The 14193-nt window shown below is 38.1% G+C and overlaps 1 protein-coding gene across 1 annotated transcript in view; it reads right to left on the bottom strand.

The window, feature by feature from the left end:
• gfra4a (GDNF family receptor alpha 4a) overlaps positions 1–13327 on the bottom strand; it is a 118886-nt gene extending 105559 nt beyond the window's left edge. Inside the window, exon 1 of the mRNA XM_077237470.1 lies at positions 12863–13327. Coding sequence (XP_077093585.1) covers positions 12863–12905 — 43 coding nt within the window. The 5' untranslated portion in view covers positions 12906–13327. The remainder of the gene's footprint in view (positions 1–12862) is intronic.
• Positions 13328–14193: the final 866 nt, after the last annotated feature.

Here is a 14193-nt window from a genome sequence, read left to right on the forward strand (position 1 = left end):
TACAATTATATGTATATACAAATATAAATGAATGATGCATGAACAAGTTTGAGAAAGGACTGCCAGTGCCAGGCAACGAATCCACTTCAAACATCACAACTACCAAAACACACTGTCTACACCAGACGTGAGTGGCACAATGTGACGCAACAATAGCAAATAGAACCCATTAAAATCAGTGATGCTGTCTACACTGGATGCGGCACGGAGCGGCGCGACAAGACAAATTCCCAACAGTTAACTGATGTCCCGTTTCTGGTGTCCTCCAAGCGCTTGTGCAACTTCTGACACAAAGGACAAATGGATTTGAAATGTTTGCTTTGTAGTGTAGACCAGTCCAGTGTATACTGTTTTAGACAAGAAAATATGACGATATGACATATCTCACCCTCGGATTCACCAATGCAACGGTGGGTAATGAAGAGAGACCACAGTATTGCGTGGCTTAAAATGTTAGCTTCTGGCAGTATGAAGCTGCACAAGTTTAGAAGACGCCACTTAAAGACTTTCACATCACAAACACAAAGAGCAGCTGCACCCTGTTTTCACAGGATTGTAAATGTAATGCAAATTTTGTTTATTTATATTTTTCCTTTTAAGCATTTAGTAATTTATTTGTAATACACACTTTAAGTGGGCTATTTAAAAAGTGTTAGGACTATTTAGATGTTAAATTATGTTTTTTAAAACTAACTCGCAGATTGTGACGTCATGTGTGTGCGTATAGAAAGAATTCGGCCTCTCAAAAAAAAAAAAAGACATTTTTGTCGCTCTACTCCTGCACGCAAGTCCACCTTTAGTCTTGTGTAAGGTAGGCACTAGGCAGGTTTTTTGTGTTAATTTCTATTTCTGTCGCTGTGCATGCTATTTTATTGTATATGACAGTGCAAACAGCCCAATAACCCTTTTATTTAAAGGCTTAATTTATGTCCCGTAGACCGGTCCGTTGAATTACAATTGAAAGCAGTATCAATAATGTCAAAAATGTGATGTGCAGTCAGGTTCGGGTGTGTGTGCTGTTTAAACGAGTGTTCTCACTGATACGCTTGTTGTGATTCGCAGAGTTTTGACGACTTTTATACACTTGAAATTGTTTCTTATTCAAAAGGGGTGACCCCCTCCCCCCAAAAATAATTTTTCTCTACAAAAGGAACCAGACCAGAACCACTGATGTAAACAATCTGCAAAGTTACAAAGTCCATGCCAAAGTAAGTTTCAGATAAGGAGTCTCCAATAGAATACACTTGCCTCAAATATCTTGTTTATATTCCTGGCATTATTTCTGTAATGTAGCTACGTCACCATGTCACACTGGCATTATACACGCCTGCTGGTCACTTTGGCTCACCCTCATACAAAGGTAGTTATAAATCCCAGGAAGAGTTTATCGCTATGTCAAAGAAACACTGTTTTATTCTTTTTGTTTCACTGTGATGGAAAAACATCATTACATAGACTTCCAAAGGCAGAGGAATTGAAGAAACAGGCAAAACTGATGTCATGGTTAGTGTAGTTACAGTAGTGTTTACTGTGCCTCAGAAAGCTTCCGCAGCTGATACTTACAGTTATGGTAAGGGGAAGGTATATTTCCAACACACGCTCTAAGCAGTAGACAAATCATAACAGACTGTGGCCAGCTGACCAATCAGAGCAGGTTGGGCTTTTTGGAAGGTCGGTTTTAAATAAACCATACTGTAACTAAAACAAACAGAGGGTCAGACAGAGGGTAAAAACATGTGTTGCAACAATGTAAATTATAAGAAAAAATTTTTAGTAGCCCCCCTGATCAAAATGATGAACCTGTAAATGAGCGTAATAGGGGCACTTCAACACCTAATGGCTCGTTTCCACTGAGCGGTACGGTACGGTACAGTTCGGTACGGTACGCAATTATTTGCGTTTCCACTGTCAAAAGTTGTGAATGGTACCAAAAAGCCGAACCGTACCGTACCACTTTTTGGGTACCCTTCCGTTGGGGTACCTAGCACAGTGGTACGGTACTAAAGGGTGGAGCTAGACTCACTGCAAAACGCTGATTGGTTGACAGAGTTCGTCACTTGCGCGAGGGGAATGGCAACATAAGAAGCGCCATTTTTTAATATACAGTTGGAATATAATACTACGGTTATTCTTTCACGAAATGTAGTTTTAAGAGTTTTTGAGGCGAGAATGTAGTTGTTTAAAGCTCAAATCTGCGGTTTATTTATAATGATTTATGATAATTTGATCCATTCTAGGCGATCACCGGGCGCTCGGCGCTCATGTTCCCCACCTGGAACAGCCTTTCCTCGGCTAGTCGTTCTGACGTTTGCCGCTGACTCTGTAGCAGCTAGTGGTAATTCGTCTTGTGTATATCTAACGGGTGATCTTTGGTCTCGTGAATCGATAATTCGTTCCCTGGTCAATCGTTTTGGCTGCGGGCTAAGTGAAGTTTCATATATTTAGGCTATAACTTTTCCGTTGTAAAGTTAACGTTAGACTAGCGCTGAATTTGTATATTTGACTGAATTGTTTGCTTTATTTCTTATTGTATAGCTTCTTGTAACGTTACCTTTTACTTATACTTTTATAATGGCTATTATTGATAGAACTGAAATTTAACAAAAAGAAATAGGGTTGAGTTTTGTCATTTTTTATTACAAGATTATCACTGTAATGTTGTTTATTGCAACATTTGTACAAATGCACATATTGCCTGGAATATGTTTAATATTTTTTTAATTTAAACGAAAAGATGCAGGGTTGTGTTTTATATTTCGTTTTGTTATAAATAGGCTAACGTTAAACATGTATATAATCAGGTCTATACATTGCCTGAACCAAATTTGTGTGCCTATAATGTTTAAAATTTATTTAAATGAAAACGAAAAGAGGCAGAGTGATGTTTTATAACATATTTCGTTTTATTGTTGCCTAAAATGTACATGCAGAGCGAGCTGAGTGACGCTTTCAAGAACGCGCTGTTCCATGTGGTGAATTACCGGACTCGCGTCCTCGGGAGTCCCTCTGCTGAGAACTTTACATACTTGGTATTGAGAAATGCCTAATGTCGGCGCTTGTCTTCTTGTGACAAACATGACGAGAAGCAAGGACAAGATCTGCTGTATGCCATCCACTGGTGTTTACTTTGTCGCTTTCTTCTTCGCGCGAAAATCACGTTGATCGCTTCTTTCCGGCAAACACCACGCCTATCAAGTAGGGTACTGTTGGCGGTGGAAACGCTAGCTGGATCATGGTTTACTGACCCGACCCGACCCGAACCGTACTGTACCGTACCGTACTGCTCAGTGGAAACGAGCCATTAGTCCACCCTGTTAGAGCAAGTAATGAAACACGATTATGTTTAATCACCAGTGCCAGTTGGGCCAGTTGCATAAACTGCTAAGACGTTTTTTTTCTTGAAGACTGTTCACAACTGTTTTAAGTCAGATACATAAAAACGGAGATTGGTCTAATTTGAAGCTAAAAAGTAAGACTCACCCGCTAGTTGGTCGTATTAGTACTTAAGTCACAGTCTTAACATAATGGCTATGTTGATTGCAACTGGCCCCAACAATAAGATTATGTTATTCTAGCTGTTCTGTAACTAACAATATGTCTGGGGTTTGTTTCTAGATTAAACTATTCCTTTCTTACAGTTTGTTATACAGACTATGCAAAGTGACTGTTATTGAACAATTGAAACAGTGGAAACTATGTTGGAGCCAAAAGCAAACCTGCAACCCATAAGTGTCTGTTCTCATTTCAAATGCAAAGAGGGCATTCACTTATAAGTCTTAAAGGTACAGATACTAAAGCAGCAAAACTAAACAATTAAAAACTGAGGACGCTAAATCACCATCTAACTAAAATTACAACTTTGGTTAAAACCTTGACAAAAATGATTAATAGATGTCAGGAGAACAGTGAATGTACAGTTTACATTCTTTTGCATTATTCCATATTGTGGTGTGTTCTTTGTCAAATGTTGTCTTGTCTTTTGTAAACGATAAAGCAAAAGATAAAGGAGATTTTTGAGAGTTGTTTGTGAATTGCATTCCACAGCTAAAGTACATGTTTGAGGCTTCAAGACACTTTTGTGTGTAGTTTTTTTAAAGAGAGAATGTCTATTATGCAATCATACAGAATAAGTTCTTGATATCTTCCTTGCTTGTCAAACTGACAAAGCTGTGCTCTCATTGTCTTTTCCAAACCAACTACACAGTGCTTGTTCACAGTAGACACCTTCACTGTTATGACTGTTCATCAGCCTCCACAATATTTCATACTTATTACGGGCCAATCAGCATGGTGCATTTTGTCAGTCTGCTAATTACAGGCCAATCAGCTTAGTACGTGTTGGTTAACCGCTCATTAGGAACCAATCAACTCAGTGTGCTTAGCTGAACTACCCACAGGCCGTGCCAATTGTTGCCCTGGTTTGACCTATCAGTCCTTTACATCAGCTCCCAATTGAACATGAAGGAATCAAAGTCGTAACTGTGTGAGGCATATCCAATGTGGCCCAACATAATTATAACTGATGCCATGCCAAGCAGCTGACTTTAGCCTTTGACTATAATGAGCATGGTGACAGCTGGCAGTACACCATATATGATACATATAGCGGTCATGTTGCACAAGAGGTGATGCAGCTTTTGTCATCCGTTCATATGCATACCTTTTTGTCATCAGTTCATATGCAATGAGAGGCTTTAAATGCATGTCAATGAGTTTGCTAGAAAGGATGCATGCAGGTTTCATTCAAACTTAGCAGAAATAATGACACACTGCAAGTGAAAAAATGGATTCATGGGAGCCACATCTCTTGCCAAACATCAAATATAAGCAAAAATAGATTTAGTGAGTAAACAAAACAGAACTACTCTCTAGGTGGTCAGTAACTTTCAAAGACTCAGCATCATAAAATATGATGTTCATGTTGCAACACTTATTCTGCATTAAGCAATAGAAAGGTCAAACTCACAAAGTCTTTTGTAGTTTTACAGAGAGACAGAGGTTTAGATTGTATATGATGCTACAAGTGACACATTATAGACTAATAATCAGTTTGACCAGTATTTTGTTCATATTTTCCATGTTCTTTAATATTATCTTTTTTTTACTGATACAATATGCCATCTGGAAGTTTTTAACAATAACACTCATAAGGATAAAATATATTTTGTAAAATAAGGAAAACAAGAATAATACCAAATGCAGCTCAATGGCCACCAAGATAATGTATCACCATTAGATTTTCTCTTTTCACTGGCCATTGCAAAAAGTTCGTTTTGGACCCTGAACACACGTTCAAGCCAAAGGCACATGTTGCTACAGTGGGTTGAAGTTCACATATTCTCCAAGTCTCAGACGACAGAAGGGACAGAAAGGCTACAGTAAATAGAACAAAACGTATTTCAGTTCACACATCACTTTATATCCCCTCCCAGTCAGAGACCATGAGACCCTGCATTGTTGATCTGTATTCTGGTGGTTGCGGCACATGGACTCGATGAGAGTGTGAACCCTGTTCATTTGTATTCACGTGACTGTACCTCAGCTTCAATTCCCCCCACATTCAACACCAGACTCCGTAGCACTAACAAGAAGTCTCTGCTTGCGAGGTGGTGGCTTTCTTCAGCACCCTGTCAAGATAAAATCACTCCAGACAATCTCAGGCCTTTTCCTATTCCGCCTGTCCGTATGCTGCATGGAAGTCGTAAAAATGCCAGATTCTTTTATTGAGGCACTGGTAATTGTCCCGGCAGTTTAATCGTGCCTTTACAAAAGACGGCGGAATGACGGACCGTTAACATAATGAGCGGCTCTGTCACCCCCTCCTGTGCTTCAGTCCTCTCTGCCCATGTGTGTGTATGCTTTCCTTTATCTAAATCCAAAAAAGGTCTCCATTTCTTCTTTTTTTCTCTGCTCTCTCCAGATGATAGGGGCGGATCAGACCTGCCGACTGAATGGATGACTGATTCTAAATGAGCTCACACCAAGGGTGCATATTTCAGATCTGACCAGACACATGCACACACACATATAGGCCTACACATATTGTCGTGTGTGCTAGATACGACACCAGACTAGGACTGGGTGGTATGATGGCAGAAATGTGTCACCCGGTATATTCCGGTATATGCCGCAGTACATATATCTAAGCAGATGGGCATGAGGAGGGAGAGCATGTTCATTTTCTCTTATGTCGCCTCTTTGTCTTTTTTTATTGTTTGTATATACACTCACCTAAAGGATTATTAGGAACTGTGTTTGACCCCCTTTCGCCTTCATAACTGCATTAATTCTACGTGGCATTGATTCAACAAGGTGCTGAAAGCATTCTTAAGAAATGTTGGCCCATATTGATAGGATAGCATCTTGCAGTTGATGGAGATTTGTGGGATGCACATCCAGGGCACGAAGCTCCCGTTCCACCACATCCCAAAGATGCTCTATTGGGTTGAGATCTGGTGGCTGTGGGGGCCATTTTAGTACAGTGACCTCATTGTCATGTTCAAGAAACCAAATTAAATTGTTTCGAACTTTGTGACATGGTGCATTATCCTGCTGGAAGTAGCCATCAGAGGATGGGTACATGGTGGCCATAAAGGGATGGACATGGTCAGAAACAATGCTCAGGTAGGCTGTGGCATTTAAACGATGCCCAATTGGCACTAAGGGGCTCAAAGTGTGCCAAGAAAACATCCCCCACACCATTACACCACCACCACCAGCCTGCACAGTGGTAACAAGGCATGATGGATCCATGTTCTCATTCTGTTTACGCCAAATTCTGACTCTACCATCTGAATGTTTCAACAGAAATCGAGACTCATCAGACCAGGCAACATTTTTCCAGTCTTCAACTGTCCAATTTTGGTGAGCTCTTGCAAATTGTAGCCTCTTTTTCCTATTTGTAGTGGAGATGAGTGGTACCCGGTGGGGTCTTCTGCTGTTTTAGCCCATCCGCCTCAAGGTTGTGCGTGTTGTGGCTTCACAAATGCTTTGCTGCATACCTCGGTTGTAACGAGTGGCTATTTCAGTCAAACTTGCTCTTCTATCAGCTTGAATCAGTCGGCCCATTCTCCTCTGACCTCTAGCATCAACAAGGCATTTTCACCCACAGGACTGCCGCATACTGGATGATTTTCCCTTTTCACACCAATCTTTGTAAACCCTAGAAATGGTTGTGTGTGAAAATCCCAGTAACTGAGCGGATTGTGAAATACTCAGACCGGCCTGTCTGGCACCAACAACCATGCCACGCCCAAAATTGCTTAAATCACCTTTCTTTCCCATTCTGACGTTGAGTTTGGAGTTCAGGAGATTGTCTTGACCAGGACCACACCCCTAAATGCATTGAAGCAACTGCCATGTGATTGGTTGATTAGATAATTGCATTAATGAGAAATTGAACAGGTGTTCCTAATAATCCTTTAAGGTGAGTGTATACTGTCTAAGTATATATACTGTCTAAGAAAGGAGTAAGCAGAGTTTACACTTTTTGCATGGAGAATTGTTAGATTGTGTTAAAAGGATTGTACATAATCATAACTTAATAAAAAAAAATGTATGATCCCATTCGTACATTTTTGTACAATTTGCTTACCACTTAGAATTAGGTTCAGGGGTGGTTGCTTCATGGTTGCTTTTTTTTTTTTTTGTGTGTGTGTTTTCATACCAATCAACTTGTATAAGTACTTAGAAAACCACAAGTCATAAAATATTTTCATTTTCTCATGAGATTGGATGATTTCTACTCACTGAAAAGATCAACAACATAAACGTACTGTAGGCATGAAGCACTGCTAAAGTTTAAAGGGACATTGTGTAGGAATTTCTCCCATCTAGCGGTGAAATTGTATTTTGCATTCAAACGAATTGTGATCTCCAGCGTCTCGCTTTTTCAAATGTGTGTTGCATCTACGGTAGCTGTTATGTACCAAAAAGCTATGACACAATGTCTTCTAATAGCACTTCATCGAGTTTTCCTTGGTTTGTTAGGTTTGTTATTTCAAACAAACTGCAACTTGACACAACGAACAAACAAATGTTACAGTATGAACAATAACAGTGCAAAGCAGCCTTTTAAACTTGCCGGGGTAGTGACAAGCGCCTCTCACTGCTCTGCTCCTCCGTTTCTTCTGCTTTCAGTTACGTGACGCTGGCTCTGAACGAAAGCGCGTTGTGGAAACGCGTTGGCCTTGTACTTTTTGACCCTCTCTGCTATTATAGTTTTTCAAGATGGCGGAACGACATGGAAGCCTCCGTGGACCTACCCGTATATAAAGATAATAAATTCTTCGTTTACGAGGATAAGTCAGATCATTGGGAGAGGTATTTGTACACCATTGAGGACATATTTATGAATAAAAATATTGATTTTAGATAATAAAATACCTGAAAAACTACACATAGTCCCTTTAATTGAAAAAGAAAAAATTAATTTGAATCTTGTGATCCTGTGATGTGCCTACAAGTATCGTTCCAGACAGATCTAGTGTGTGAAAATCTTCTGCATTTTTATTCATAATATATGATACTGATATGATATATCAAATACAAAAATATAAAGGTGTTTCGTGAGCTTAGAATTATACAGTTCTATCTCCGTTTAGGGTAGTTCTGAGATATTGAGCATCAAAGTTTTTACATCCCTGCTGTTTTGTAAGATGGAACCTTTTTATTTTATTAATAACTACTAACAAAATATTTTTTTTTACAAAAATAACACCACACAGGCATTAATAAACACCTAATGGATAAGATTATGTCCAAAAATGAATTTCGACCAAAAGTGGAGATAGAACCGTATAATTCTAAGCTCACGGTTTGTTAAAGAATGTGTTAACCACAAAAATGAAAATTCTGTAATTGTTTACTCATCCTCATTATGTTATAAACACTTTAGTTCATCTTGCAAACACAAAACATAAATTACATTTTTTAATGAAACCTGAGAGATTTCTGTCCCTCCATTGAAAAGTCTATATTACCAAACTTTGACGCTTCAAAAAGTTATTTAAAAACATTGTAAACATAATCCATATGAATCGAGCAAGTCTGCCTAATCTTAAAAATAGACACAATCACTTTATATGATTTAATTCAGGCTTTTTTAGGTGAGAAAACAATGAGGTTTGTTCTTGAATTTAAAGCAAGTACAGTTGGACTACCATTTACCAAGACTTCTATAGATATTGCGATATATATTTATCGTGAAGTTTTTTGGCCATGATAACAGTGCAGAGAAAAATCTGATATCGTGACAGCTCTAATGTCAATACTTTTGTGTTCTCTTGCAAATGTTTTGCGTTCCTTCGAGAAACTTTGCGTTCACTCGTAAAAATGTTTGCATTCCCCCGAGAAAAATTGCATTTGCTTGCAAAACGTTTATGTTATTGGCGAGCTAATGCAATTGTTCTCAGGTGAATGCAAAATTGTTAAGATATATAAGAGAAAAGAGCAAAGAATTGACAAATATTTTTTTCCTTTAGGGGCTTCATAAAATCAGTGTAAGACTTTTTAAAGAATAATATCTTAATATCAATTTTTATGAATACCTTAATAATATGAATAAAAAGTAGAAAATATCAAGTAACAAGTAAATAAGTCAAGTACTTGTATCAAGTAAAAAGATAAAATAATCAAATGAAATGCATCCTTAATTCACTAGACTACCCAAAAAGACATTAACACATGGTTATTCAATATGTAAAACATTTTGTTGTTGCATTTCTAGCAATAATTGTTATACTTTTGTATGTATTTATTATGATTACTCACTCAATGATATAAGATTTTTGTTACAGCTTCCACCTTTAAACCAAGTTCTGTATTGAGACACACAACAGCCCTGTCTGCACATTGCACATTTATGCTCATCTACAGTATCTTGCCTACTTATCCTCGGCTGAATCAAGTCAATCCCAGTCAATATTCACTCTCAAGGGACAGCTAATTAAAAAGTCTCCCCAAAAAGTCAAGCTGAAAGAACAGACTAAGAGATGTATGTGGATAATTAGCAGGGTGAAGACAGAGAACCTGGACAGGCCAAAAGGGGAGGGGAGGGGCAGTTCCCATTAATGCTGTTGAGAAACAGCAGCCCTGCCAGAATAAATTCATATCCCAGCAAGGTGCAATGAAAAGCACCGCATAATGTAATCTGCCACAATTCAAGGTTACTAAATGTGTGGCTAACAAATGTATTCAATCCCCTATAAGAGCTTAAAGGGCTAAATGAGCATTAGTCTATGAAAAGGTGGAATTCATTTGCCTTACATGCATGAATTTCACACACTATTGTTAACTGTTGGAAATTACATAATGATAACTTGTATTAACACTTTGAGAAAGGATCATTCGGATTTGCTAAAAGACTCTAGAATGAACACTTCAAAAAACTATAGGCTAATCATTCTTCTCATTCATTACTTAATCATATTTCCACATGTGAAATCTATATAAGACTTGGTAGCAAAGATTCTTTATGATTACGCTGCAACAAAACAGTTGACAAAGCCCATTAAAGTTTCTTCTTGGACAAGCACAGTGATGGCTGGCAAAGTGAAGTGTGACACAGAAGGACACAAACCAATCATCGGTCACATTGCTTGTATCTTCCCAGTAGGAGAGGATGTTTCATAGTTTGACCCAAAATATTAACTGTTAGCAATATATTGCATTTCTAAAAGAGGCAAAATGCACACATGCTGACTTCTGAGTTCTAAGAATAAAATGTCCCCGAAAGGAAAGTAAAACCTGAAAGTAAAACAGCTTATTAAACATACTGAAAATGTCTTAATGAAAGTGTACAAATTGTGTGTGGGTTAATATTAAGGAGACTGAAAATATCATCAGACAGAAGTCCATAGAAATTCCCAACATGACAGAAAAACAAACATGCGAAATTCAGTTAAAAAGTATCACTCTCCATCAATGACTGTATAAAATGTGCCTCTGGCTATCTAGCTGCATGGTGCATATGTCTTTTGTCCTCTGCATGTGAACCTCAGAGGGAAAAGTGTGTGTGTGTGTGTGTGTGTGTGTGTGTGTGTGTGTGTGTGTGTGTGTGTGTGTGTGTGTGTGTGTGTGTGTGTGTGTGTGTGTGTGTGTGTGTGTGTGTGTGTGTGTGTGTGTGTGTGTAAGAAAGAGAGAGTTTATTTGTTACACTGATGCTCTTAAATATCTGCAAGACTAGCCCTTAGTCTAACTGAATGTTTGTTCTGGTTTTACTTAAATCCTGTAACACTTGTTGGCTTTTGTTTTTGTTCACAATCTAAACCTGTTGTGGCCTATTATTTTACTGCCTTTTTTTTTTCATCATACACCCATTTTATATATTTGAGGTTAGAACAGTGCGTGGCAATTCTGCCTCACTTGGCGCACTAGGCCAGATAACACCTTAAATCAGCTTGTAGTTATAATATTATAATAATTATAATACATTTTTTTGCTATAGTGATACAGTTTTCATATCCCCCACAAGGAAACCCAGGTTCAAACACAGACTAAATATTTCATCTTTTTTTTTTAATAAACCAAGCAAAATTGAAACTGAACTTGACAGATAATATATCTTTATGTAATAGAGAGCTTCGACATTTTGATAATAACTGTTGATGTGTTCCACTGAAAAATGGCATGTCTTTTGAAGCAAAATGCATGGATATAATGACAGAATTTCCTGTTTAAAGTAAATGATCTTCATTTTTTCAGATAATCATCAAAGATTCCTTTTTTGGGGGGTGAACGTTGCATTCAAAATCCACTCAAAAATATGAAGGCGCAAGTTTGAATGACATGCCCGCTCTGATGACGATAATGGCTTGTAATAGACTATAGGATGAGTTTCTGTACCCACCACACACCCCATTCCCCCATTCACTTTCTAAGTATCTCTCTCTTTGCTCCTGTTTAAGTTTGTATGAGTACTTGAAAACATTGTGACATTCACATTTATCTCATAAATGTAACCCATTTATATTCCATATTCAGTGTGGGAATTTTTAAATCTAAGAGCACTAAATGAAGCATGACTGTAGCAGTAATGCCTCAGCAAGGCTATTAAACATTATATATAAGAGGTTAAAATAGAACTGTCATCATCAATCTGAGTTTTTCATTCTTTCTCTTCTCCGCTCCAGCATGCCAAGAAAGCCTCCCTTAAAACGTATGCTTTCAGCCTGTTGCCCAATGCACAAGCGCATTCTCTTGAGACTGTTTGACAAAACTAAGTCTCAGTGGAATACACAAATGAAACGACAGGACGATATGGAGACAACTGCATGGGGTCTAGTTAGGAGGAATCCTTCGCAAACGTTTTTTTTTTTTGCTCATGACTCCACAGTCTCAGGCTGCTGGCTCTTCATACATCTTTAAAGCTATTTTGCATAGATGCAGTATAGGATGCGTCCTGCGCGCTACCTGCGGAGATGTCACGATAACGCTCACAGCTTGACGGACAGGGTGTCAGGCTGCTGCTTTAATGATGGAGCTAATGTGCCGTGAACTAGCGCATTAAATGCAAGCGACAGGTAATTTTAACACACAAACATAATGACATTAGCAGGTCGTCCGTTTCATTTGGAGTGCCAAACATGATAATGACACTTATGTGCGCACTGACAATATCGTAAATCATACCAGGAACAAGGTCCTAACAGCTTAAACACCGCAACTTCCCGATAGAATAACACATAACGACATTACAATCGCAAAAGTAACAAGTTAAAGTTAAAATGCGGCGACACGGTATGATTCGTGCGTCTGCAGGCAAAGAAGCGATTCACCATTCCCTTCACATCCGCAACAGCTGCAACTGAGCTCATCCACCGTTTCCCCCCAAATCAGCAGAATTAATCGGAGGAAAACTCACCAAATATTGCCAGCTGGAACAAGTAGAGCCCGATGAGGTCCATCCTGCTTAGAGCCAACAATCTTGAGGCAGTAAAAGACTTTCGCGACTGTCCGTGTCCACTGGCACCAAAGTTGTCCAGAAAACGTCGTACTGCGTTCAGTGCTGCTTTCCCCAAAAAATGCGTGGCGCAATCCAGATCATTTCATAGGTACAGATCACGTTGAGAATCATCTTTTATTCCCCAGCAAATCTGGCGCCAGATGAGGGAAACAGTTGCGCAAATCAGTCACGAAACGGCACTATTTTAATAACAAGTTTGGATGCTGCGTTAATAACCTCATTACACTCAAGACACTAATTAAAGAGCTGTGTTGGTCTTCCTGAGTAAATTCGTCTGTTTTTCATGTGATGCTGTGTCTCTGTCTAACTCCTGAGCGCATGATAACTGCACTGACACCAAATCACTGGACGCGCAAGAGCACTGCATGCGCTCTGCCCTCAGACTCCACTGACAGCAGACAAGAGCGAATGCAATTCAATGTTATATTTATTATTATAGTATATAATTAGTTATTATATATACTATTATAATTATTAGTAGTTAACTTATTATAAAGTATATCATTTTTAATTAGTTATTACATTTATAATTCCTCACGTTCCTTTATTACAAGATTAAAGTTTTCAAATACAGTGAAATATAAATTAAATATTAGACAAATTAGTGTTTTCTGTGGTATGCTAGAAGGTCACCCACATAAACAGGGAGAGAAAATGTCATTTTAAAGTTTTAAAAATAAATTCCTCACTGATTCTTGAGCCATGGGACGAAACATGTCCCACAACTTTACCTGGCTTTAGTTCTTAAAATAGCAACAGTTACACTAAAATGAATCACAGACAATGACTCTGATATTCTAAACACAATTTAAAAAAAAAAACTCTATAAAAATATAAAATATCTAAAAATATATACACAGTATATACTTTTGTCACAAATGTCAACTCCGTCACAATTTATACAGAATTGTTTCTTCAGATTTTTATTTTATTTACTTTGCTCTAGCTTTCTCACAGAGCAAACACATTACAAAATGTGACAAATACTGTGAAAAATAAATAAGTAAACATAGAAGGCACACAAAGACAAATTATCATTGGACAGTGTTTTCAGTTTTTGAGTTGGATCTCTAAGCAAATGTGATGTGCAAAAGTTAGTTTGTCTTTATTGATGAATATAAACTATGTAAGATAACCCATGTAAGAAACAGGAGATGCTCCCAAATACGTAAAAACCTTTAAACATGTTCAGCAGATTCAACCAATATAATTCTGTGATACATAAACCT

Source organism: Siphateles boraxobius, unplaced genomic scaffold (genome assembly GCF_051911475.1).
Source record: "Siphateles boraxobius isolate OS27281-9 unplaced genomic scaffold, OSU_SipBor_1 20, whole genome shotgun sequence".
In the NCBI taxonomy this organism is placed as follows: domain Eukaryota; kingdom Metazoa; phylum Chordata; class Actinopteri; order Cypriniformes; family Leuciscidae; genus Siphateles; species Siphateles boraxobius.